Source organism: Anolis sagrei, chromosome X (assembly GCF_037176765.1).
Source record: "Anolis sagrei isolate rAnoSag1 chromosome X, rAnoSag1.mat, whole genome shotgun sequence".
Taxonomy (NCBI): Eukaryota; Metazoa; Chordata; class Lepidosauria; order Squamata; family Dactyloidae; genus Anolis; species Anolis sagrei.
The window spans coordinates 33,280,498-33,308,033 of record NC_090034.1 but is presented as its reverse complement, the minus strand read 5'-3'; the positions used below and the strand labels follow the sequence as shown (position 1 = coordinate 33,308,033).

The window sequence follows — 27,536 nt, the reverse complement described above, 5'->3', positions numbered from 1 at the left end:
CTAGGCAATGTCTTTGTAGACGGTTGATTCTCTCACTTCAGAAGTGACTTGCAGCATGCAGCCAACCAAACCAACCAACCAACCTTTTCAGGTCCAACTGTGACAATTATCTCACATCAACATCGAAGGCATGTCAGCAGCCAAAGAACAGCTGCTCTATGAACTGTGCCGAGATAAGAAATGTGATGTGCTGTGTGTCCAAGAAACACACAGGGATAAACAACAGAAACAACCAAAAGTTCCTGGAATGATCTTAGTAGTGGAAAGACCACATGCAGAGTATGGAAGCATTGTCTTTGTAAAAACCAGGCCTCCAAGTCAGTAGTGCCCATAACACTGAAGAAAAGAATATAGAGGTTATAACAGTAGAGCTTAATAACATCACGATTACCTCTATGCACAAGTTCCCAGATGAAGAGTTTTGTTTCTCCTCTCCTGAGAACTTTGTTAGGCACCAAAGAGGCGGTAAAGTGGGTGCCAGAAACAATATCATACAAAAGCTGACTGGCACAACCTAGGGATGACAACCACATACAGTGAAGACATGTGCCCTTATGCTATGCTACTCTGCTGCTGAGTATGCATGCCTAGGGAGGAACATATCTCACCATGCTAAAACAGTGGATGTGGCTCTTTTTTAAAAAAAAATCTTTATTGATTTTCCATTAAAAAAACAAACATATAGTGTAAAAGAAGAAAAAGAAGTGGGCGGGGAAAGTATAAGGATAAAGAGAAGAAAAAAGGGGGGGGGGGTAGCAGGATAGTTAGGGTGAAAAGTGTCTGATTTCTTTCTATCAGGATGTTCCTTTTAAACGGGTACCCAGAGCCGCCTGGTTCCGGTGGCTACTGAATTCATGTTGGGTGCATAGTGCAGAAATAGAAATGAATGTGGATGTGGCTCTTAATGAGACATGCCGCATTATCACAGGGTGTCTGCGCCCTATATCGCTGGAGAAATTACACTGTCTAGCTAGTATTGCTCCACCTGACTTCCGCTGGGAAGTAGCAGCCTGCAATGAAAGGACCAAGGCAATGATATCTTCGGCCCATCCCCTGTTCAGATATTAGCCAGCATGCCAATGCCTTAAATGAGGAAATAGTTTTCTAAGATCTACAGAGATACTCGAAGGAACACCTCAGAAAGCGAGAGTCCAAAAGTGGCAGACTAAAACCCATCACCTTAATCCATGGCTGATACCAGATGAGAGACTCTCTCCTGGGCACACAGAAGACTGGGCAACTTGGAAGGTGCTGAGCAGACTGCGCTCTGGCACCGCGAGATGCAGAGCCAACCTTAAGAAATGGAGCTACAAAGTGGAGTCTACGACATGCGAGTGTGGAAAAGAGCAAACCACAGACCACCTATTGCAATTCAGCCTGAACCCTGCCACATGCACAATGGAGGACCTTCTTATAGCAACACCAGAGGCACTCCCAAGTGGCCAGTTACTGGTCAAAGGACATTTAATAGAATGCCAAGTTTTTTCAACTTTGTGTTTTCTCAAATACATTGGTTCGCTCCTGATATGATAAAATTAAAAAAAAATCCCTCTTTTCCATCCTTACGCATACAAGCCATTTCCAGCTTTCTTAATGACAGGAAGCCACACATGAGTACTGTTTTGTTATGAAACACTTGGTTGGTTATAGTTTGTAGTCAATTTGTTCACGAGACTCTGTCTCAGAATAAAATTGACCTTTTACATTGGCTCTGTTATATATTAACATTTGCCCATCTTCAGCTCCACGCAGCTCTTCTAGTATTTGTGTTCAACAAAGAACAGCGAGTCTTTTTAAAAGGATCCTTTCTTCTTGCAAAATACAGTCAACTAAACCATTCAGACCACCCCCACCCATGTTTTATATATGTCTTGAATCTTGCCTTCTAAAATTTATCCTGCAACACAAATGTTTCAGTGATCAGAAGAAAATCTATCTCTTCAGGAGATAGATGCAGAAAACTGCCTGTAAAGAAAAGCCAGCCAATAAAAAGTGCCAGGGAGTTCGGCGCTTGGCAAGCAAGTCGCATTTCAACCTAAATGAGACTAATGGTGAAGCTGGGAATAATGCCTTGTAAATACCTGCTTTTCAAGTCTAGAACGTATACTTTGTCTCTCCCCCACATCTCCTCTATTTTGTCTCTCAGGTCTGCAACGAGAACTCCTTGTTCAAGAGTGAAGCCCGGTATCTGGTTCGCAGAAAAGATCCAGAACTGTGGGTCAGTGTTCTGGAGGAAAACAATCCATTCAGAAGACCACTCATCGATCAGGTATGCCAATTGAGTTGGGTTTTCAGAAATAAGCTGGAAAAAGTCACTGGCGAATGAAAAGAAATGCCGTTTAGTAGTGGGGTGGTTTGAAATGGATAGCAGCTGTCATAGATCATTTGTGTATCTTTTCAGAATATGATTCCTGTGGCTTCTTTGATGCCACTTTCCCTCGAAGCTATGCACAGTTCTACCTTCTTGTACAAATATAATGCATCTTAATAATTTCTGTGTTGATTGCATTTAAAAGATGCTCCTCAAAAACCCCTTCTGATCCATCTGTTTCTTGAATGAATGACAAATTCTGTTAATTGAAGGCTGTAACTCTGAAGTATCTTCCTGCTATTCTTTTCTCTGTAAAAATGAAGCCACTGTCTTGCTCTTCTTGGTGACGATAACAGATCATATTCTCAATCTCAGGTTGTCCAGACGGCATTATCGGAGACTCAGGACCCAGAGGAGGTTTCGGTGACAGTCAAGGCCTTCATGACAGCCGACCTGCCCAATGAACTCATTGAATTGCTTGAAAAGATTGTTCTGGATAACTCAGTCTTCAGTGAACATAGGTAGGAAAGGGTCTCCCCAACACAAAAAGTGACTTCTGTATTTCACTTGGGCTGCTGTTGCTCTAAAATAGCCCAACAGTTCTACATAGAACCCCTGGGAAAATGGAAAAAACATGAATATTAAAAATGCTATTTGTTTTACCTGAGACAACGCCTTTCTAGGAATCTCTGTCATGGTGGTCAGCTTTTCACATTCCCTCTAGGAATCCCTAAGTCCTCTCTGGTGACTGTACAGCCAACTTGGTTCCCAGCGTGCCATCCGCGCTTAAGTACAATTAACAAGGAACTTATTGCTGTAATTTCAGCTGTTATAAACTACTGTATTTCATCGCATAAGGCACACATTTTATCCCTTTTTTGAGTGAGACAGGAGCAGGAGGAGGGATGATCCAGGCGCAAAAAAAACCCCAGTTCTGTTTATGTTTGTTTGTTTTAAGTTGTATTGCCTCCAAGGAAGGAGGAGGGAGATTCTGTCTTCCTTCTTCTCTTCTTTTTTTCTGCAAAGGCAAGGTTGTTTACAAAACCTGAAGTGGAGCTCTTTGGAGGAAGGAGGGAAGATCTGAGTTCCAGAGTTCTATCTTTCTTATTTTTTTAAATTGCCTTGCCTTCATAGAAAGAAGAAAGCGAGGAAGGTGGAATCAGCCCCAAACAGCTCTGCGACTATTTTGAGAGGAACACAAAAATACCAAATTTGCCACCCCACAAAATGGGAGTGCAATTATTAAACGGTGGCAACTACTATGTGATCAAGTATGGGTAGCTCTTCTTATGTAAAAAATGGGTATGTTTTGAATGGGTTGCCACTGTCTGTATTCCAGTTTTATTTTAGACTTGCAAACCATTCCTCTTTGAAACTCAGTGGAAAGACTGATGGGCTGAATCTTTGTTCCCATTAAAAGGAACCTCCAGAATCTACTGATTTTGACTGCCATCAAAGCAGACCGCACACGTGTGATGGAGTACATCAACCGCCTGGATAACTACGATGCCCCAGATATTGCCAATATTGCTATAAGCAATGAACTCTATGAAGAAGCGTTTGCCATTTTTAGGAAGTTTGATGTGAATACCTCTGCAATTCAGGTGAGACCTAGTAGTTCTGGATCTGCAGAATCCTATCTTGATTTTCAAAATGTGGGTATGCCTCAGTTCAACCAAATAGATGTGTTCCTGGGCTTTACATTTCTAACAGAAATGTTGGTCCAGAGGCAAAAATAACCTGGAAAAACTACACCACAATAAAGAAGGGCAGTTTGGTCAATTTCAGCACACCTTTTATCCCAAACAAACAATATGCACCTACAAAATAAAACAGCCATCTCAAGTAAGACTTGTATCAGTAAACCAAGACATTTTCATCCCTCTTGAGGCCATGTGAAAGTTTCTTTAAAAATGCAGCCACTTTCCTTACGATTTCCATTTTGGTGGTCATTCTGTGCTCTTTTTCTAACATACTCGGTAGATCTGGTGAGACAGTAAAGGCTGATTATTTCAGCAATAAAGTCCAATCCTCTTGGGCAGGCCCTATGTTATCCAGGTTATTTCTAAATTTTGAATTTCAGAGTATTGATTGATATATTTTAATATGTTATAGGCTATGTTAACTTCTTTTATGAGTTACATTACTTGCTGTTTCCCCAGAGCAGTGGAGGATTATTTATTTATTTATTTACAGTATCTATATTCTGTCTTTCTCACCCTGAAGGGGACTCAGAGCAGATCACAGAACACATATATGGCAAACATTCAATACTGTTATACACTGACCAGACAACTGTACATAGATAGATAGAGGTATACATAGGCTTTCCCCATCTTTGTCATCTTGGAGGCGTGTGCTTGGTCCAAGCCACAGGGGTGTGCTGTCACTCCACTTCCCTGCCAAAGAGCTTTGTTCGTAAATTTCCTCCTTAATCGAATCGGGGGCATTCTTCTGGCATTCCCCCCCCCCCTATATATATTCTTTTTCAAATAATGTTTATTAATAACACAAAGGCAGCCTTATGGGAGCCTTAAATACCTTCCCGCTTAAGCAGTACCTGTTTTTCTACTCACATTGCTGTTTTTGAAACTGCCAGGTAGGCAGAAGCTGGGCTAAAGACCAGGAGCTCACCCTGACCTGGGCTTCGAACTGTCAACCTTTTGGTTGGCAAGGTTTCCTGCAGCTGGCAGATAACTTGCTGTGCTAAAGCCTGAACAAGAAATGATTATTTGGCGGGGGTGGGGGGGTAGTATTAATTTTTATTGATAGAAAAGAAAACTTTATTAAGTTGTACATTTAAAAAGCCTACTAATATGCTTTCTGACTAGTAAAAAAATGTATACCTGACAACAAAAAAAACATGAACAGAAAAAATAAATCACACCAACACACAGTCATGCACATTTATACGAAAATAAGACTAACAAATATAAAGACTAAAAATTCTAACTACTCCACTCCCTTTATTCCGTTTTCGGAAGATCCCATACACCGAGAGACTGTGTTCCTGTGACTTGAGACATATAGAGACAAGGGAACATATGCTTCTTCAATGCCTGTTCTATAGAGATATTCAATCCCGTCTCATTACGCCATGGCTATACAGACATCCAGTACACTCTGGACTATTTTACATCTCCCTGCTGCTTTCAGGCACAAACTAGGCTATAACTTGTAATGTCACCAAGTTCTGCACGGCAGCAATTAAAATTCAGCGGTCGATGACTGATCGCACAAGCTAGTACAAGCTGAGACTTCATATTAGCAGAAAATTGAGATTACAGTCTTTTAATTGTGGTATGGATGTTGCTCCCTCCTTGATTTGACTGAACTTCTCTTCCCTGTGCCACATGAGCAACCCTGTTCCTTCCCTTTAGATTCCCTTCCCTTTAATTCCAGAAATATTGTTGGGTTTTAATATCCTGTATATGGCTTTTAGCTTAGCTTAGCTTCTTAAATTAATTATCTTAATGTCCTAACAATGATATGCTCATTTTAAAGGTTTAAATCTCTTAACCCAAAACCCTGATATGCTAGTATGGGACTATGTCCCTCTTCTCTCGAACTGGTCATTGACTGTAATGTTAACTTGAACTTGAACCCCCTTTATTAAATAGTATATAGTCACACTTCTACATTTAATAACGTACTACAGGCTCATAAATCCCACAATGAATGACACTCCCACCTCACAAATTGTAGACTGTTATTTATTTATTTGACTTGTATACCGCCACTCCCAGTTTGGCTCGGAGCGGTTTACAGCAGTAGATTAAAACAATACAGCCAACTTTAAAATACAATAAAAACGAGAACCGACATAGTCCCGAGTTAGTCACCCATCGAAAACTTGTCGGAAAAGAAAGGTCTTACAGGCTTTCCGAAAAGCAAGTTTCAACTGGCAAGGCATTCCATAAATAAGGGGCTACAATTGAGAAGGCTCTCTGCCTAGTAGACAACAGATGATAAGTCCGGATGTTGGGGACTTCAAGCAAATTTTGGTCCTCAGACCGAAGTAATCTCTGGGGTTGGTAGGGGGATAAGCGGGCCCTCAGGTACGCCGGCCCCAAACCATATAAGGTCTTAAAGGTTAGTACCAGCACCTTGAAAGTAATCCAGTACTCAATCGGAAGCCAGTGCAGCTGTTGTAGAATTGGGGTGATACGACACCTTGTCGGCACCCCGGCAAGAAGACGAGCCGGCGCATTTTGCACCAGCTTCAGTTTCCGGATCACTGACAAAGGAAGGCCAATGTAGAGGGCGTTACAGTAGTCAAGCCTCGAGATGACCGTCGCCTGGATCACCGTAGCCAGGTCGTTCCTAGATAGGTAGGGAGCCAGTCGCCTAGCCTGACGTAGATGGAAAAATGCAGATCTGCTCACAGCAGAGACCTGGGCCTCGATTGTGAGCAGAGGGTCCAATAAGATACCAAGGCTTTTTACAAAAGGTGACGGACGTAGTGTCTCGCAATCCAGGGTAGGCAGCTGGATCTCCCTCCCACCTGGATGGCCCAGCCAAAGGATCTCCGTCATCGCTGGATTCACCCTCAACCTGCTGGCATGCAACCATCCAGTAACGGCCTCAATGCACTGATGGAAATTTTCGGGTACAGAGTCCGGCCGGCCCTCCATCCTCAGAATGAGCTGAGTGTCATCAGCGTACTGGTGGCACTCAAGCCCAAAGCTCCGCACCAGTCGCATAAAGATGTTAAATAATAGAGGAGAGAGAATAGCTCCTTGCGGGACCCTGCAAGTTAGCGGAGATCTCTTGGAAACCACCCTTCCCCTCACCACACGCTGTCCCCGATTCTGGAGGAAGGAGGACACCCACTTAAGGGGTCTCCCCCTAACCCCAGTCATGGCTAGGCGGTGGGTCAATAGATTGTGATTGACCGTATCAAATGTTGCTGTGAGGTCCAATAACACAAGCAGCGCTGATCCGCCTTGATCCATCTGGCAGCGAAGCTGATCTGTGATGGCAACTAGCACAGTCTCCGTCCCGTGCCCACTACGGAAGCCGGACTGGAAGGGATCAAGTCTGGCTGTGTCATTAAGGAACTGCTGCAACTGTTCCGCTGCTGCCCTCTCAACCACCTTGCCCAGAAACGGAAGGTTCGAGACTGGCCGGTAGCTAGAGGGAACCGAACGATCTAAGTCTGGTTTCTTCAGCAGCGGAGATACCATCGCCTCTTTCAAACCCTCTGGAAAAACTCCTTGCTCAAGGGAGCTATTTATTATATTCAACAGAGGTTCACGTAATCCCTCCAGGCAAGATTTTACTAGCCAGGAGGGACACGGATCAAGGGAGCAGGTGGTCAGCCTAGTTGCAGTCATGATCCTATCGACAGCCTCTGTATCCAGCGGGGGAACCGGTCGAGGATGGGCCCAGCGAGTGGCCACGGAGTCTCAAGTTCACTTACTGTATCAATCGTGGCAGGGAGATCCCGGCGGAGAAGCGAGATCTTGTCTGCGAAGTAGCTCTGGAAAACCTCAGCAGAAGGGGCCAGATCATTATTGTTTGGGACAGAAGGGATTGTTGTCAGGGATCTAATAATCTTAAATAATTGTGCTGGGTGTGAGCTCGCAGATGCTGTCAAGGAAGCATAATAAGATTTTTTGGCCTTGGTGATAGCATGCTCATAAGACTCTCTAAAGTTCTTATAAGCTGATTCCGATTCCCCGTCACGGAGTTCCCGCCACACGACCTCTAGCCGTCTCTTCTCCTGTTTCATCGCACGGAGCTCCTCAGTAAACCAAGGAGACCGATTCTTGCGGGGTCGGAGAGGGCGTTTAGGGGTGATCTCGTTGACTGCATTTGATAATTTAGTGTTCCATGTATCCACTTGCACCTCCAGTGAGTCGCTGACAGGTTCCAAGGCCTTCAGAGCATTCAGGAACCTGACCGGTTCCATAAGTCTCTTCGGGCGAACCCAAATAGATTCGGCGCCCAGACCGGGTGGGGAGGTATGCTCAATACAGATTCCTAGGGTGCAGTGATCCAACCATGGAACCGCCAGAACGGAGGTTAGGGTCACTTGGATTCCAACTCCGAAGATCAAATCTAGTGTGTGACCAGCCTGATGTGAATCCCAAAACTCTCTTAAAATCCTTTACCCACCCTGCTTACTTATCTATTTTCTGAGAACCACTTTTATAATGTTTGTAACCTTCTAGGTCTTGATTGAGCATATTGGCAACCTGGACCGCGCCTATGAGTTTGCAGAGCGATGTAATGAACCCGCAGTTTGGAGCCAATTGGCGAGAGCCCAACTTCAAAAAGACCTGGTGAAGGAAGCCATTGACTCATACATAAAGGCAGATGATCCTTCTGCTTATATGGAGGTTGTTCAGGCTGCCAACAAGAATGGTAAGCCAAAGGAGTTGGAAGGAACTTTGGGACATAGGAGAAGTAGTACATGCCAGGATGACAGGAGAGTCTGGTGATTTCTTTAGATCACTGCTTCTTAAACTGTGGGTCCTGACCCCAGATGAGGTCCCCTTAGCTCAATGTTGGGGTCACAGAAATTGACAACAGTAAAGGGGTTCTGAACACCCATTTACACAATCTGTTAGCAACAACGTTCAGTGTTTACAGAGGACTCTGCAGAAGATGCTTCTGATGTACTCCACAAAAAGGGAAACCAGCCTGTTTGTCAAGCTGTGCCAATGGTGATGTTTGTAAATATTTGTTTTTTGTACCTATTTTATATACCTATATACCTGGCGTCACGTAAAAATTTATCAGGCAGAAAGGGATCTTGCTAAAGATCTCAGGCAGAAAGGGATCTTCTAAAGCCTTGAGGAAGGGATAGACAAATGAGCTTATTTGTGATCTGTTTTGGTTTTGTGTCCATTCTTCTTCATCCCATTTCCTCACCTACCGCTTATATAAGCCAAATTTTTCAGCCCCTTTTTTAGGCTGGAAAAGCCCTCCTCGGCTTATACTTGGATCAAGGTTATTTATTATTTTACTCTGTTATTATTATTACGTTTATTATTTTACTCTATCATTATTACATTTATATTATTTTACTCTACTATTATTACATTTATTATTTTGCTCTATTATTATTACATTCATTATTTTACTCTATTATTATTGGAAGAGATATATAAGCACATTTACATTGAAGAAGGTTAGAATAATGGTTTAATCAGAGTTGGACAGTCCTATCTTAAATTACCGTTTTATGTAAATATTCAAAAGCATTTAACCTACTGATGCCTCAATTAATGTAATTTTATTGGTATCTATTTTTATTTTTATTTTTGCTTCATTTCCCACCCTCGGCTTATACTCAAGTCAATATGTTTTCACAGATCTTGTGGTAAAATTAGGGGCCTCGGCTTATGTTCAGGTCGTCTTATGCTCGAGTATATACGAGTATCTTTTTTTCCCTTTTGGAAAAAAGCATGGAATTTGATATTGGTCTTGAGTGTATTTTGATTGCATTGGCTGCTTTGAGTCTCCATTGTGGAGAGAAAAGGCGAGGTATAAGTAAACATAAATGCACTTTACTAGAGATTTAAGTCTGCACACCGCACCTATCTCCAAAAAACCTATCCATTTCACCTGTCATGTCCAGCAATTTTAAATTTTATCCATTACATTTGGTCCGGCCTCAGTTTTAAATGCGTCGTGGTGTTATTGTCTAGTGTTTATTGTTATCGTTTTAATGTTATTGTTTTGCTTTATGAGTTTATTTATTGTTGTATTTGTTATACTGTTGTTTTATTGATGTGTTGGCCTTGGCCTCTTGTAAGCCGCACCGAGTCCTTCGGGAGATGTTAGCGGGGTATAAATAAAGTAAATAAATAAATCATCATCATCATATTTCCTCACAAAATTGGTACATGTTGTAATCACACTTTTGAATGCCATTTTAATGTTATGTACAGCAAGGCATAAACAAGGATAAGATGTCCCAGTTTGCGTATGAGTCTGAGAAGTATGAAGTGTGTCTGCTTAGAAATTGAGACCAGTCTCAATCCTTGAGCATCCCTGTTTGATGGTGATCTTAAAAAACATGTTAGTGTATTCAGAAATCCAGACTAGCTAGAAAACCTTAGTGTGATCCTCTACATCTGCAAGAGTTGCATGGTTGAATGTAGCAGTGTTTAAGAGTGTTTAAAAGTTATTGGTAAAGTACCAGTAATCTTCAGAGAACCTTAATGTTGTCCCAGACTGGGATTAATTTGCCAGTTCAGGTATAGTCTCTTCATATTGTTCAACATTGTAGTCATTTCATAGCTGCCCTTGTATACATAGGACAGATGGAAAAGTGAGGGAACTAACTTCCATTTTCTTCTTTTCTTCCTCTCCTTTCTCAAGATAACTGGGAGGACCTGGTTAAGTTCTTGCAGATGGCTAGGAAAAAAGCCCGAGAGTCTTACGTCGAGACCGAACTGATTTTTGCCTTGGCCAAAACTAACCGGCTCTCAGAGTTAGAGGAATTTGTCAGTGGCCCAAACAACGCTCACATACAACAGGTACGTTACTGCATTTCAAATTGAGCGACTGCAGCTTCTGACTTGTATCTTCATGACCCAAACACAAGCCTGGTATTCTTTCACTATCGCAGATCTTCTGTCTCTTTAGGTGGGAGATCGCTGCTATGAGGAGGGGATGTATGATGCAGCTAAGCTGTTGTACAACAACGTCTCTAACTTTGCCCGCCTGGCATCTACGCTAGTTCATCTGGGAGAGTACCAGGCCGCAGTGGATAGCGCCCGCAAAGCCAATAGCACCAGGACATGGAAAGAGGTAACCGGCCATTGCGCTTATCGCAAAAGGAAAGAATGTTAACATTGGGCTCAGATCCCAAAGAAATAAACCGGGGCAAGGAGACCTATGTTGCTGTAACTGGTTTGTATTGGCTCTCAGCAAGTTGGCCCATAGGGAGGCATGATGGGATTGGTAAGAATCAGCCACAACCACCACTCACAATGAGCTTTGCCTAACAACACAAGCAAAAGACTTTGAAACAGTTGAAAACCAACTTCCAAATGCTCTGAAAGATCTCTCCAGCTACTACAAGATAACCACCTGAAGCCTAACCCTTCCAAGACACAAGTGTGTGCTTTCCATCTACATAATTGTGAAGACGATGAAACTGAAGGTTACCTGGGAAGGCCAAGAGCTGGAACACAGTTCCCACCCCTAAATATCTTGGCATAACTTTAGATTGAATGCGAACATTTAGGAAACACTGTGTGAACACCAAGCACAAAGTAGCTGCATGCAATAACATCCTGCAGAAACTTACTGATAGTGCATGGTGTGTAGACCCCAAATTAATAAGAACGTCAGCCCTGGCCTTGTCTTACTCAATTGCTGAGTATGCCTGCCCTGTTTGGCATACGTCTGCAGGTGAATATAGCACTGAATGAAACATGTAGAATAACCACAGGATATCTAGCAGCTTGTGATCCCTTTATTTTATCAGTTTTTTAACTTATTTATTATGCCATGCTTTTGACACAAAATAAAAAATAAAAGCATCTGAAAGTATTACCACACTTTTTTAGGGCAGTAAGTGTGTTCAAAGGTTCATGTGCTGCTCTTTAAAAGACACTACTGGCCATGTTTCCACATGTTTAAATGGGGACCGTTTAAGCATAGCTTAAATGCTGTAACACAGTATTCTAGTATATCCCGTGATTCTATTGCAAATTAATATTTTTACTACTGAAAGAAAAACCATAATACAGCTGTAATGAAGTGAACAAACACATTGTAGACACTTTATTAATCTATTTTTCTTACTAGTACCAGAAAAAAACTACACATGACAATTCAGAGGATAGAAACACAAAAAATAAAACACACCAATACACACTTGATGTATATACTAAACCAAAGCTAACTTATTTATTTATTTATTTACTTACTTACTTACTTTATTTATATACCGCTTTTCTCAGCTCTCAGGCGACTCAAAGCGGTGAACAACACCAAGACAAGTATAGGGCAATTAAAAACAATTGTAACTTAAATCATTAAACATCTGTATAACAATCATTGGCGCTTCAACAGTAAAATCAGAATCCAGTCTCATCATCCATTATTCCGTATTCCTATGTTCAATTACACTGTTTAATCAAATGCTTGTTCGAACAGCCAGGTCTTCACTTTCCTCCGAAACACCAGCAGGGAGGGGGCCGATCTGATATCTGCAGGCAGGGCGTTCCACAGCTGAGGGGCCACCACTGAGAAGGCCCTGTCTCTCGTCCCCGCCAAGCGTGCCTGTGATGCAGGCAGGACAGAGAGCAGGGCCTCCCCAGATGATCTTAGTGTCCTAGCCGGTTCATAGGAGGAGATGCGTTTGGAGAGGTAAGTAGGGCCAGAACCATTTAGGGCTTTATAGGCTAACGCCAGCACTTTGAGTTGTGCCCGGTAGCAAACTGGCAGCCAGTGGAGCTGGTGCAACAGAGGAGTAGTATGCTCCCTGAGTGCCACTCCTGTTAGCAACCTGGCTACCGAACGCTGGACCATTTGAAGCTTCCGAGCAGTCTTCAATGGCAACCCCATGTAGAGAGCGTTGCAGTAGTCTATACGGGATGTAACCAGAGCGTGGACTACCATGGCCAAGTCAGACTTCAAATATAACTAACAAATATAAAGACTAGTCTACAGACCTCTCACTCTTCTGCTTTTCTATTTCATTCTCATCCACTCCCTATCAGAAATATTATATAACCACACATCTACATTTAATAATGGACTATTATTAATCATTAACAATGAAACCCCTAATATTGTTGGAACATATTAATCAATCCCAAGTCTTCTTAAAATATTCCATTTGTCTATCTCAGTTAGTTCACAAATCTTTGTTAGCCGTTATCAAAAACTCTCATCTTCAGTCTTCCAGGGAAATCTGTATCCGGAAACAGGTCCTCATCCTCTTCTTCACTCCCCTCTCGATGTCTGTCAGTCCTTCTGCAACAACTCTTCCTCAGCATCGTCTAGTCACGAATCTGCCAAGAGATTAATATTTCATGTACTAAAACCCACAGAATCCGAAGGCTGGACTGCTTTGGCCTATAAAATCAAAACATGGTGTTGACTTGTTCCATTGTTCTCTTGTGTCCAGGTCTGCTTTGCCTGTGTGGATGGAAAGGAGTTCCGGCTTGCGCAGATCTGTGGATTACACATAGTGATCCATGCTGATGAGCTTGAAGAACTGATCAGCTATTATCAGGTTGGATTCCTTTAACCATTTAAGTTGTCAATGTCCTTTTTATTTCTCAGCAGCATAGTAGTTATTTATACCAGCTAATGTTACAAAAGTTGTCAAGTTTGTGAACAAAGTTAACGAAAGTCGCGTGTAATACAATTCTATAGGACTCTAAGAACCTATAGGCGACATATATTTTGCAACTCTTTTTTTTTTTTGCAATTGACTTTATGGTTATCTACCAACAGTATTGTAGTCAATAAGAAAGGAACAGAATGTACTCTAGTCAATGAGACGGTTCCCATCATAGTCAACATCAGTCAGTTGAGTTTTTTTCAGGTCAATTTAATTACATATCAGGTTCATTATGTAAAATAATGCATGTAATAGTAGTTCATGATGACGGTAAGGAATTTTAATGAGCTGAGAATTATTTTAGATTGAGTTTTGGTTCATTTTTGATCTGTTCTCTAGGACCGTGGATACTTTGAAGAGCTGATTGCCCTATTAGAAGCGGCCCTGGGCCTGGAGCGGGCTCATATGGGCATGTTCACTGAGCTGGCCATCTTGTATTCGAAATACAAACCTCAGAAGATGAGGGAGCACCTGGAACTGTTCTGGTCCCGAGTCAATATCCCAAAGGTATTGGATCCTTCTACAATACATTTCACCGAACCCCTTTTAAAGTGGCAAGTGGAGAGTTAGAGGAGAGGAGGAACAGGAGAGAGGATGAGGAGGGGCTCCATTTCACCGAACCCCTTTTAAAGTGGCAAGTGGGGAGTAGGGGAGAGGAGGAACAGGAGAGTAAGGATGAGGAGGGGCTCAGGGGAGGGGCCCACTATGGGAAGGGAAGCACAGAATTAAAAGAGACCCTCAAACGGCATCCAGTCCACCCCCTTCAGCCAAAGTCAAAGCCCTCCCAACAGACAGCCATCTAGCCTCTTTTTAAAAACCTCAGGAGGAGACTCTACTGGATTCCCAGATAGCCTATAGTTCACTAGAGTTGAAAGAGGCCCCCAAAGGACATCTAGTCAACCCACTTCAGGCAGGCAGGAAAACCACAATCAAAACACCCCTAGATGGTGATCCAGCCTCCATTTAAAAACCTTCAGAGAGGTTTAATCACTACAGAAGTGGAGTGCTGGTGCTGTTCAAATATAGTTACTGTTACAACTGTTATAATTTGCACAATTTGTTAGCTGGGTTGCAGTAATTACCACTATAATTGCATAAGTTTCTAATTAAGAAAAGAAAATCTGTTGACTATCATGGAGCGGCTAGAATCAAGTGCAGTACATAAAACGCATACAGGAAAAAATATTCCAAACCTCATGTATACAGTAAAGAGTGTAGAAAACGTATGTGTATTATAGGATATATATATTGTAGGAAACTCTTATAAAGAGTTGGTGGGTTGGTTTAGCCTCTGGTTTGCTAGTAAAACCGAATTACAGTGTTGCCAAAGGATATATGTCTAAAAAGCATTTGGTGTCTCAAATTTTAGGCTGTTTGTGGGTATATTTTTCCCCCTATCTGATCTAGTTTTTGAGACATAGAACATATGCCATATACCAGTCATCTGCTTGCAAACTGAAAACCAGGATAGCCCTATCTAAGAAACTAGAACTGATGTGATCTATCCATGGCAATTTTCTGGACCAGTGCCCCAAATAATTCCAGGAACAGGCCTAAAAACCAAGACAAATTTTTGTCATTGGACTGTATTATCTATCAGACAGAGACCTTCTTGTAGGCTCCAATGGGCGTCCTCCTTGCCCCAGTTTAGCACCTTAAAGGGCATTACTACACTTCTTGACACTACATAAGATGGAACACTAGTATGGTATCATATGGAAGTACAGGCTTCCGTTTATAGTCTTGGGTTGATCTGGCAGGTGAATTCCGCCTCCTTGTCCTGTTGTGCTTTTCCAGGTGCTTCGAGCTGCAGAGCAAGCCCATCTATGGGGAGAGCTGGTGTTCCTCTATGACAAATATGAAGAGTATGACAACGCTATCATTACAATGATGAACCATCCCACTGATGCTTGGAAAGAAGGGCAGTTCAAGGACATCATTGCCAAGGTAAGCGGCTGGCATGAGAGTGTCTCTCGGCTTGATTTCTTCTTCACGAATAAACCCCGTTAAGTGTTACTTGGGTGGAAGTTCAAGAACTCATATAGCTTGGAAATGTAGAAGTTAAGATTAAGTCCTGAAGATTTCACCTAAATGCTTGTATCAAAGACCAACATAAAAAGATTTGTACCAGGTTAGAACTTTTCTCTCTAAAAAAGAGACTCAAAGTGGCCTACTGTAAAACCAATACAACACTACTCTGCATTCTGGGCCTGCATTGGCCAGCCAGTATTGATAGTCTTTGAATAGAATGCAATGGCCCCCTTATTCTGTCTTCTTCAGAATATCTTTTGTTGCCTCGTGGTGCCAAGACTTAACTCCATCTTTAAGACCCTAAGTACATCAGATATTTATTTAAAGTTACTCACCAGCTATTAGCAATTAATAGCCCCATTCGCTATACGTTTGTTTAATCCTCCCTTGTCGGGATTATTCACTCATGTTTTCATTAAATCTAATGCAATTAATTTTCTTCAGAAACAACCAATTAGCTCATGGTTTCCGCTTGCTCTCTAGGTAGCCAATGTGGAGCTGTATTACAAAGCCCTGCAGTACTACTTGGATTATAAGCCTTTGTTGATCAACGACCTCCTCTTGGTGTTGTCTCCGCGACTGGATCACACCAGGACGGTCAGCTTTTTCGCCAAGGTGAGTGTGCGGGACACATTTCTAAAGACAACTAAAATATTTGCATCTCTCTTTATTCTTCGGCTTTCCCTGAAAGTTCTGGGCAAGGAAGCTCATGTGTTAACACTGCGATAATCTAATATAAATTAGTTTGAGCCTTTAAATAATCCAGTTCTCAATTTTTAAAAAGTTATTTAACATGCAAAAGACATCTGGAATTTTTCTGGGAGAGGATGGGCTTCTTAATCCCAGGTTTTAATTTGACAAATTGTCTCAGTGAGACCACTTTCAAGCGATATTTTTTGTCTCTGTTGTCCTGTAGGTGAATCAGTTGCCTCTTGTGAAACCTTACTTGCGCTCAGTCCAGAATCATAATAATAAAGGAGTCAATGAGGCTCTCAACAACCTTTTGACAGAAGAGGAGGACTACCAGGTGAGTTGTATATAAAAATGAGTGTGGTAGAAGTGCTGTGTGGCCACTCTTGGCATGACTCATTCTAAAAAATTTGATCCTTGCCATTAGATCTATCCATCTAGCACAGCAGTTCTCAACCTGGGGGTCGCGACCCCCAGGGGGGTCGCTGGGTCATTTTTGGGGGGTCGCGAAGGCACCTCAGTTAGCCCCGCCCCCTCCAAAATGGCTGCCGGCCCCTGTGCCAGCCAAACATCCAGGCACTCCTGGTCGGCTCCTCCTCCTCTTCCCACAAGGCTGCATGGAGTCAAGAGGAGGAGCTCAGAGCTAAAGGCGCGAAAGGGAGAAGGTACACTATTTTTGGAGACCTTCTTGGGCCCTCCCCTCCCCGTGAGCTTAGAAGGGGTGGGGGTCGAGTGGAAGGCTCCCCATATGGGCTGGCTCTTGCTGCCCAAGTTTGACCCAGGACCATCATGGGGGGAGGTCAATTTCTCTGGTGTGGGTGAACTACAACTCACCAAAACAAAGGTCAGTTCCCCCATGAAGAAGAGGAGGAAGAAGAGGAGAAACCGCGGAGGCCGCACAGGATCCGCTGCGGCTGTTTCTCCTCTTCTTGCTCCTCCTCCTCCAGCTGGCCATCGAGGAGAAAGAGAAGGAAAAAGAGGAGAAGGGGCTCTGCTGCTGTTTCTTCTCCTCCAACTGGCCATGGAAGAGAAAGAAGCGGAGAAACTGCAGCAGTGTCCCTTCTCCTCGTCCTCCTCGATGGGCAACTGGAGGAAGAGGAAAAGGGTCGCTGCTGCCTTGCTCCGCCTCCCCCCTGCCTGGCTGGAAGGCTCTGCCTGTTGTTGTTGCTGCAAGGTTAGTGAGTGGACCAGCTGGTTGCTCCCTGGGTAAGAAACGTCTTAGCTGTTGGGGAAGGAGGAGCCCACACAGCCAGATAATCCACTTCAATGTGTATTTTATGCAGTTGTATGGAAGGGAACCCAATTAACCCAGCCCTCTTCCACACAGATGAATGAAATCCCACATTATTTGCTTTGAACTAGATTATCTGTGTCCACACAGCCAGATAATCCACTTCAGTGTGTATTTTATGCAGTTGTATGGAAGGGGACCCAAATAACCCAGGCCTCTTCCACACAGGTGAATGAAATCCCACATTATTTGCTTTGATCTCGATTATCTGTGTCCACACAGCCAGATAATCCACTTCAGTGTGTATTTTATGCAGTTGTATGGAAGGGGACCCAAATAACCCAGGCCTCTTCCACACAGATGAATGAAATCCCACATTATTTGCTTTGATCTGGATTATCTGTGTCCACACAGCTAGATAGTCCACTTCAATGTGTATTTTATGCAGTTGTATGGAAGGGGACCCAAATAACTCAGGCCTCTTCCACACAGATGAATGAAATCCCACATTATCTGCTTTGAACTGGATTATCTATGTCCACACAGCCAGATAATCCACTTCAGTGTGTATTTTATGCAGCTGTATGGAAGGGGCCTCAGATAACCCAGGCCCTTTCCACACAGCTCAAGTTTGGTCCAATTTAATTGTGGTTGGATTTCAGAATACTCTTTGATGGCTGGGGAACTATACATCCCAACAACTCCCAAATGCCAAGGTCTATTTTCCCCAAACTCCACCAGTCTTCCTATTTGAGCATACTGAGTATTTGTGCCAAGTTCTGTCCAGATCCATAGTAATTTGGGTTTACAGTGCTCTCTGGATGTAGGTGAACTACCTCTCCCATAATTCACTATAAATTCCCCCCAACCCCCTCCAGTATTTTCTGTTGGTCATTAGGGTTCTGTGTGCCAGGTTTGGTCCAAGTCTGTATTTCGGGGGGTGGGGGGGAGAGGGGTGTTTCAGTGGTCTCTGGAAGTCAGAGCTGCATCAGTTGAAGGTACTTCAGATCCCATCATCCGTTGCCCACACTCCCCCAAACATATTGTTTTTGTGATTAATCACTATGCTTTAATTATGTTCAATTTGTAACAATGAAAATACACCCTTCATATCAGACATTTACATTACATTTCATAACAGTAGCAAAATTACTGTTATGAAGTAGCAACGAAAATGTGGTTGGGGGTCACCACAACATGAGGAACTTTATTTAGGGGTCACGGCATTAGAAAGGTTGAGAACCACTGATCTAGCATGTCATTAAAGCAGCACTAGATGATTTATTTATTGTGTCAGGAGTGAACCAAACAGTTGTATTGCATTAAAAACAAACAAACAAACAAAACACAAAGCTTGCAGACTTGGTATGTCCTTTGACCAGTATCTGGCCACTTGGAGTGCCTCTGGTGTCGCTGCAAGAAGGTCCTCCACTGTGTATGTGGCAGAGCTCAGGTTGCATTGCAGCAGGTTTTCAGTGGTTTGCTCTTCTCCACACTCGCATGTCGTGGATTCCACTTTGTAGCCCCATTTCTTCAGGTTAGCTCTGCATCTTGTGGTGCCAGAGCGCAGTCTGTTCAGCGCCTTCCAAGTCGCCCAGTTTTCTGTGTGCCCAGTAGGGAGTCTCTCATTTGGTATCAGCCTTTGATTGAGGTTCTGGGTTTTAGCCTGCCACTTAGTTATTTATTTCTTACCTGCGTCTCCAATGGACCTTTTCAGGACCAACCATGACAATAATCTCAATCAACATTGAAGGCATGTCAGCTGCCAAAGAACAGCACTAGATGATGATAATGATGATGATTATGATAAATTATTTCTTACCTGCGTCTCCTCATGACTTGTGATATATTTATATCATGTGGTAAATGCAACTAGTGATCTGCTGTGAAGTTCCATTCCTTCTACCGTTTTGTATTAAAAGGATCCCTCAGTTGCTCCTAAGTATTTACACCAGTGCTTCCCAACCTTTTTGAGTTGCAGAGCCCTTTTCTATCAATTTCTATGGCGGAGTTTCTTAGGCTTAGCCTATGTCTTTTCAATTTGATGGTGTTTAGGAGTAAAGGCAGTCCCCAAGTTACAAACATCCAACTTACGATTGACACATAGTTGAGAACAGGGGCAAGACAACAGGAAGTGAGAGAAATCTCCCCTTTGGAAGGGAAAGTCACTCCTGAAAGAGTTATAATGGGGAAAAGGTGTCTCCACTGAAGCTGTATCCCCAATCTTGGTTTCACAACAAGCCAAGTTGTACTACTGGCAATTGGTTTTGTTGAGTTTTGTTTTGATTGAGTTTTAACACTATTTCATACTCCTATGTTTTATTGAATTGTGCTTTTATCTGGATTGTTATATTTAACTATGTCTTTATTTTAATTGTGTTTTGCTTTGATGAATGGTTTTGTATTTGTGTCTGTGGGCATTTTGTCCCATATGTAAGCCACCCCAAGTCCCTTCGAGAAGATGGTGGCGGGGTATAAGAATAAAATAATAATTATTAGAATTTTTTCAAAATTCAATTATCGCAGGGACAGAAAGTGAAGTGAAATCTTCTGCAAGGGGCACAGACAGCCAAACAAACCCTACAGGCGTGTTAATCCCTATGCTATCCAAAGCTTTAAAATCTATATTTTTGACTGGAGTTACTATACACTTTAAAAATGTACCTATTTCGACATATATACAAATTCAACTTAAGAACAAACCTGCAGAACCTATCTTGTTCATAACTTGGGGACTGTTACAGAGGGAGGAAGATGGGATAGATAGTAAGGGGACATAAAGCAATGAGATATCTAAAGTTTAGGTATCTCTTTACTTTACATTTATTTTATTTTCCTGGACCAGCCATGGAACCCCTGGGAAGTGCATGCGGAGCCCATAGGACTTTGTGGAACATAGATTGGGAACCACTGATCTACATGCACAACCTTCCTTCTGATTTGCAACCAGTAGTTGATATGAGCTATAGTTACTTTTGGACAACTGTCCTGTGCCTACTGCTGTGTTCAGAAAGCTTTACTAAAGGTTGCAAGCCCATTCAATCTAGTGTTGTGGGAGAATCGATGCAGAGGAGTGGTTAGAATGTTGGACTGGGATTCAGGACATCCAGGTTCAAACCCCCACTCAATTTGGCAACTCACTGAAAGTTGCCAACAACTCATCTTCAGTATGTGGATATGAAGTGAGAAAGAGGAGAATTGTGTGTATCTTGAGTCCTATGGACGAAAGGCTAGAGGTGAATGTAGTTTTTTTTAAAAAAAAAACAAGGTGAACTGCATTATGGCAGACACCTTCGTTTCCCCAAGACGCTTAACTCCTCCATGTGCTGACTGCCTTCTTGTTCCTCCAAACAGGGCTTGCGCGCATCTATTGATGCCTACGACAATTTTGACAACATTACACTTGCCCAGCGCTTGGAGAAACACGAGCTGATCGAATTCAGACGTATTGCTGCTTACCTGTACAAAGGCAACAACAGATGGAAACAAAGTGTGGAGCTCTGCAAGAAAGATCGCCTTTATAAGGTTAGTTAACACTGGCAACTTCCATGTGTATGTCTTGGAGCAGGGTAGGGTGGAGAGCTTTATTTCAAAGGACATAGAACAGGCCTGTGCTGTTGTCTCTGTGAATTCTAGCCTCACATGAGATGGATGGTGTAGCTTTCTTATTATGAGATTTGTGCTCTTGGGTCTTTCCTAGGATGCCATGCAGTATGCAGCAGAATCTAAGGATGCTGAACTGGCGGAGAAGCTGCTCCAGTGGTTTCTGGAAGAAGACAAGAAGGAGTGTTTTGCAGCTTCTCTATTTACATGCTACGACTTATTGCATCCAGATGTGGTCCTTGAACTGGCCTGGAGACACAACATTATGGACTTTGCAATGCCTTATTTCATCCAGGTGATGAGGGAATACCTTACCAAAGTAAGTGTCACTTCTTGTGGATGGTTTCTTGCTTGGATCCTGTGTATCTCGCAACCTAACCCTCTGACATACAATCTACCAAGTCTGGCAGATACCATAAATATCATAAAATTCATGAGGGGTTGTCATCAGTGAATGGAAAAAAAGCTAGTTCTGTCCTGTTTAGTTTCCTGTCCACATTTTCTGGAAGTGAGCATCATTCTGATTTTTAGCCATGTACTTTTCTTAACATTTTTTTCCACTTCTGAACAAATTACCTTTTCAGTCAGGAATTTTTCCTTTAGGTTAATGGTCCCAATATGGACAACACTGTTTCAATGTGCTTAATCACTTATTTTCTTCCTGATTTGAGTCTTTCTTTTTCTCCCCTGCCCATGCAGCCTTTACTTTTTGTCTTTACATGGTTCCTTGGCTCATTGTTTTTAAGTATCCCACTCTGACTTTTCTTGCAGGTCGATGGTCTGTTTCATAAGGTGACAGTCTTTCTGGTTTTATGCTGTGTGTCCCCCTTCCAATTTGTGTCCCTTAAACATATCTAAGGTTTCATGGGAGTCCAGCTTTAGCTTTTGCTGAAACGCAGAATAATCTAGCTTTGGTCTGACTAATGATGTAGTGATTATATCGTCTCAAATAACTGAGAAAAAAATCCAGCCAGACCTTGCCTTCCTTTGTCTGTATTCCAGGTCCCAGAGCTAAATTCTCACTCTTAAGATGGCAATCTGACAATACAATGCACCCAGTTAGTAGTGAATGCTGCAAAAGTATTACCTTGCCTGGGCAGAGTTACAGTCCAAATGCTTGGACTCTTCAAAAAAGAGATAAGGCCCTAAAAAGCTGGTCTGTATTGGAGAAAGAGGAAATAACTATGAAATTCTTGAGACGAACAGCTCTAATCCTTTTTAAAGTCTACAATCTAATGGGGGCAGAGAAAAGGTTAGAGCTAATGAGTGATACTGTGCTCCTCTTCAAGCAAAACTCTGGTTGGATTTTGCAAGTGATGAGTGTTTTACTAAATCTTCTGTCTTGGAAAGAGCATGCATGATGACTCTTGTTTTGGAAGCAAGAACTAATCTAGTATCATGACTAGAGAACGAATCCCCACTTCGTTGTTAGTGTTTAATCCCCTTCATGTGAGCGTGTCCCTAACACCTAGACATATGTCCTACCGAAGACATGCCTCCTTTTTACAAAACTCTAGCACCTTTGACAAACAAACAGAAAAGAGGGCTGTCCTGATAGAAAAGTTTATTTTGTGGATGAGACTCTCAAAAAAACGACCCCTGTGATTGGACATCTCAGCTGATAGGCCTCACATTCCAGTAGATATGGCACCTCTTCTGTTAGGATGTGTCTTCTTTCTTTTAAAGGATGTGCAATTCTTTGCTTGCTTATAGGTTGCCAAATGTTTTGAGGCCAGGCAGGGAGAGTGTAGCAATTGTCAGTCTAGCATATCATCATTCCTGTACTTCCCAAGAACTGTGTAGGCAAGAAGTAGGCCGCAACTGAGCGGGGTCCTCTCTCAAGACATGGCACTGTGAGAACTGGAAGTCTTTCCAATGTCTACACACTGGAAGGGAAGCTGTTGCTTCCATTTCAGCCCTGTCCTTTCCTTAAAGAAGGAACCTCTACTTTACAAATGATAAAGACGGTCCCTGGGTAAGACATGATTTCGGCGAAGGAACTCCGTGCCCTCAGCCATGGGAGTGGCAACTATTTGAGGACACAACGTAGATCAGAAACTGTGTTCCTTAGCAGAATGTTTTCAGGTCCTGAAAACGTAGTCTTTATTAGAAGTAAAGCTCTGTATACTTCACTATCTCTTGAGTCCAGCTTCTCCAGGTAGTGATGTATGGCACAGTTTGGGTAGTCATGGGTCACTAAGGAGAATATTCTCTACCACAATCCTCCAGTGAATACTCCTAGCATTAAGACACGCTGCTGCAACTGAGGCGGCACATGAAGGAGAGGCAGTTGTACCAACAAGACAGCTTACATATGAACTGACCTTTCTTGTATTCCTTTTAGAGGGAGTTTTTTCATATCGAGTAGCATCTTTTTTCCTTTTTGTGTTGGACAAATTCATCAGGTTTTGTTCTCACCCTCCCTAAACTCAGCTCCTTTGTAGTTAGGAGCAGAATCTTTGGGAGATTTAATCTACTCCTGCAGATGATTGGAGATGTATATGTAGGGAATAGCACACAAGTTTCAGAGCAACCTACTGAAGAAAATCAAAATCCCCATGCACTCCCCTATAATACATGCCCAATAAAACTTGAAAAGGTTCCTTTCTGGACTGCAGCTATTCCAAGCCGATGCTCAACAATACACAAAAAAGCATTTAGAATAGGCCTTCCCAACATGTGACCCTCCAAGTGTTTGTGCCTCCAACTCCCAGAAGCCCTAGCCAGCTTGTCTAGTGGCCAGGAATTCTGTGAGCTGAAGTCCAAAACACTTGGAAAGCTGCTAGGTTGTGCAGGCCTGGTGAAGAGACTTGAAAAGGATGCACATGGGATGGGGGTGGAGGATGCTGTCTTTGGCAGGAGAGGGTAAGGGGAGGGCTTCCTGATGCAGTGGTCCACACAGAGGATAAATTGCACCCAGAGCCCCTTCAAAACCCCAAAGTACAGTGGCTGTTAAGGGAAGGGGGGGGGGGGGTAAAGCCCATAGATCAGGCCTCCACAGCCTCTGGCCCTACAGGTGTTTGAGACTCCAACTCCCAGAAGCTATAGACAGCTTGTTCAATGGTCAGGAATTCTGGGAACTGAAGTCCAAAACACATGGAGGGCTACAGGTTGAAGATACTGACTTCTGAGCATGCATTGGGACCCTGCTGAGGGCAAAACGATGCTTTCTCCTTCTCACATCGGCACTGGACATGAAAAGAAGGGTTATGTTCCCCTTAATGGTGGTGATTTCACATCTTCATCTGTATTGTTTGTAGAATAGGAACCACTAACATCAGCAATCTGTTTGGCTTATCCTTGAGGGCCCTGGAAGGTGTGAATTGGCTTTGCAAAGTCCATGGGTTGGAGCATCCTGACAGTCAAGTGAGGCAGTGCATTTCTTGCAAGCTGTACCTCCTCATTCTTGCTTGCAGTACTGTGGTCACCACCTATGTAGTAGTTGCTTGACTATTTCCCTTATCCAGCTCAATTGGAGGCTAACCCAGATTCACTGCCCCCCCCCCCCCCCCGTTTAAGCAGGCCTCTTCAATCTGCAGCCCTCCAGCTGTTTCGGCCTCCAACTCCCAGAAGCCTTGGTCAGTTTGTTCAATGGCCAGGAATTCTGGGAGCTGAAGTCCAAAACACCTGGAGGGCAGCAGAGGCCTGAATTAAAGAAAGGATAAATTGGTGGAAGGGATCTGAACCCTCTAGGAAGTTCTTGCCTCACATTTTCTGTTTACTTTATAACTTTAGGTGGATAAACTTGATGCTTCTGAAAGCCTAAGGAAAGAAGAACAAGAGGTCACGGAACCCACACCAATAGTATTTGGTAGGTGAAAAATCTGTTATCAAGTTTTGGCAGGCTGTTGACCGATGGGGAGAGGTGATCCTTATCCACTTCAGCATTAGTCCCTCCTCTTCTAACCCCCCACCCTCCATTTCCATGTGCTGAAATGGACACCTGTGAGAGTCTTCCACTGGATCTAACAGTTTCTGTTACTGGGGCAATCTTTGCAGTGCAGATTGAAGGAAACCCAGTTGGCGCAACATATTTTTGTCTGACTATGCTCAAGACAGTCACGCACCACAGCTTGTTTACTCTGAAGTAAAGCCTCGCTGGGTTTAGTTGGGCTTACCATGAAGCATGTTTAGAATGGCAGGCTTAGGGCATTGTGTTTTCAGATGCCAGAGGTTTCCAGAGTGGTCTGTTGAAGGGACATTATAGCCAAAATAGACTTACTTCATCATTTGCAATCTGTGAGTGGACCTCGGGTTGGTAGAAACACTTCTGCTCTTGGAGAGACCTTATCAGCAAACTGCATGGATGAGCTAATCTGGCAAAAGCGGATGCCTCTAGAGAAACCGCTCATAGTCAGATATGGGGAGTTACACTGGAGGTGGCTCTTGGCCTTTTTGTAGTCAAAAACTACAATGCTTGAAATGAGTTGCTGATATGAAAAGTGCAGTATTTCAAGAGGATAATATTTCGGATCCTCTCTGGAGCTGGTAAGGGGAGTAGGGTGGCATTTTCATGGGTGACAAGGCTTTGAAGATAGAATCTAGAAAGATAAGCCTTACTTTGGGGTGGAAACACACCAGCAACATGTATTAAATCTCTCTTGGCTCATTTGGCAAAAGGTAGACTTTATTGACAATTGCATTCTAGGTCCCTCCATTTAAAGGAAGTTCATGACGGTGAGGTCAGTGTCCTAGTGGGAATGGCTTTCTGTGGGAATTCAGTATTCCCTGCATGAGGCATGTGTGATTTTTTTTTTTATTAAAGTAGTGTTAACCAAATTGTGGCTGTTCTGTGGCAGAATTAATAAATAAGCCTAGGGTGGGGGAGGGGAGGAGATAACCCACCATCAACTAACCGGTATAACCGCCATGTGTGTTCCAGCTTTCTGACTATGCCAAACGTCTGCGTTGTCTGTTTCTTCTGCATTTTAATCCAGTTTTCACACTGTAATTGCTGTGATACTAAAATACTCCCCAACAAACCACCTACTCATATGCTACTATATTAACGAGGACAGTATTTATGACACCAACTGGAGCTGCTGTAATGATGAGGCTGAGGCTGTCAGTTGAAGTATTAGCTGTCCCATGATTGGGGAACTGCCAACTTCAACTGTTTGTTGAATTAGGCTTGTTTTTTGCTCTCTTGAACACATCGTGCAGCTCAAGATGGCTTGAATAGTTGTATTCCTCCGTTGTTGATCCTCAAGAGGAATCTTGTGAGGCAGGCTTTGCTGAGAGATAGTGACTGGCCCCAGGGAAGCTTTCTGAATAAGAGGGGATTTGAACCTGGATCTCCCCAGTTCTCCCCTGACATTCTAACCTATGCTGTGGAAGATCCCAGGTTTGGATCCTGGACATCTTCCATTTCAAAATGTGTCCATTAAAGAGTCATTGCCTGAAATCCCAGGATACTGTGGCTAGGGAGTATCTATTTAAACATTCTCTAACATGGGTTGAAAAGAGCTTTCCAACTATGTTGGCTCTCCTGTAAAAATGGCTGTGTACTTCGCTCTGTTGTGGTCGCCTCACCCTTGTATCCATAGTTAGACTTGTTCTTCTCTCGCTTAGCTTAGGTGACACAACCTGGGACATACCAAAGCTCTCTCAATGTTGGTCTGACTTGATGGTTGTGTCGGTATGCCTCTCATGCCTGTTCTTCCCTTTCTTCTTCCAGGCCAGCAGCTGATGCTCACGGCAGGCCCCACCGCAGTACCTCCGCAAGCCAACTTCTCCTATGGGTACCCGGCGCCAGGATTCACCCACCCGCCAGTTTACGGTTTCAATATGTAGCTTATGCTGTGGCCGACTCCCGTTTTACCCAGTCGCCTTCTCTCCTAGCTTCCTTTTCCTTCTTATTTTCTTCTTCCGTTTGTCCGAGGAGACGACTTCCAGCAACCGGCTCGTTTTTGCAAATCCCATTCAGCTCAGCGCCATCCCAAGGGCACTGTGTTATTTATTGCTATGTCCTGTTACATTTCACCTCCAAACGAGGCAGCTTCCCAAGCTCCGTTCCCCTCGGCTCACCCTTTTTGTTCCTGACATTTCAAGGAGGGTAAAGGCGGCACCTCTCTGAAACTGACAGCGTCACAGGTAAAGCTCCTTGAGGACAGGTGGAACGGAGGGATCAGACACCCTGGTACTTCCGGCCATTCGCAGAACCCTCCCCCCCTTTTCCTCACTCTTTCCACCCTCCCTCCATTTATTTGTAGAGCCGCGCAGTAAGGCAACACAAAACTGTGGGGGGGGGGGGGGGCTGCAATTTACAGAATGTTGCAAAAAATATATTATTATCTATGCCTTCTGAAGTAGTGCTTGAAACTATTGGAGAATAAATGGGATCGTATCTCAGA

General features: G+C 43.2%; 1 protein-coding gene across 3 annotated transcripts in view; it reads left to right on the top strand.

Annotated features, from left to right (window-relative positions):
- Positions 1-27,536, top strand: part of CLTCL1 (clathrin heavy chain like 1) — a 62,376-nt gene extending 34,840 nt beyond the window's left edge. Inside the window, exons 18-34 of one of the 3 annotated variants that reach the window (XM_060785930.2) lie at positions 2,147-2,269; positions 2,687-2,832; positions 3,732-3,915; positions 8,488-8,680; positions 10,646-10,803; positions 10,913-11,077; positions 13,410-13,517; positions 13,968-14,135; positions 15,426-15,575; positions 16,143-16,274; positions 16,576-16,686; positions 20,935-21,105; positions 21,281-21,502; positions 21,955-21,975; positions 24,919-24,994; positions 25,832-25,865; positions 26,861-26,949. In XM_060785930.2, the coding sequence (XP_060641913.1) occupies positions 2,147-2,269; positions 2,687-2,832; positions 3,732-3,915; positions 8,488-8,680; positions 10,646-10,803; positions 10,913-11,077; positions 13,410-13,517; positions 13,968-14,135; positions 15,426-15,575; positions 16,143-16,274; positions 16,576-16,686; positions 20,935-21,105; positions 21,281-21,502; positions 21,955-21,975; positions 24,919-24,994; positions 25,832-25,845 (2,142 nt within the window). In that variant the 3' untranslated portion in view covers positions 25,846-25,865; positions 26,861-26,949. Of the gene's footprint in view, positions 1-2,146; positions 2,270-2,686; positions 2,833-3,731; positions 3,916-8,487; positions 8,681-10,645; positions 10,804-10,912; positions 11,078-13,409; positions 13,518-13,967; positions 14,136-15,425; positions 15,576-16,142; positions 16,275-16,575; positions 16,687-20,934; positions 21,106-21,280; positions 21,503-21,954; positions 21,976-24,918; positions 24,995-25,831; positions 25,866-26,860 lie in introns of all 3 variants that reach the window. The other 2 variants (XM_060785928.2, XM_060785929.2) reach the window with 2 other exon arrangements.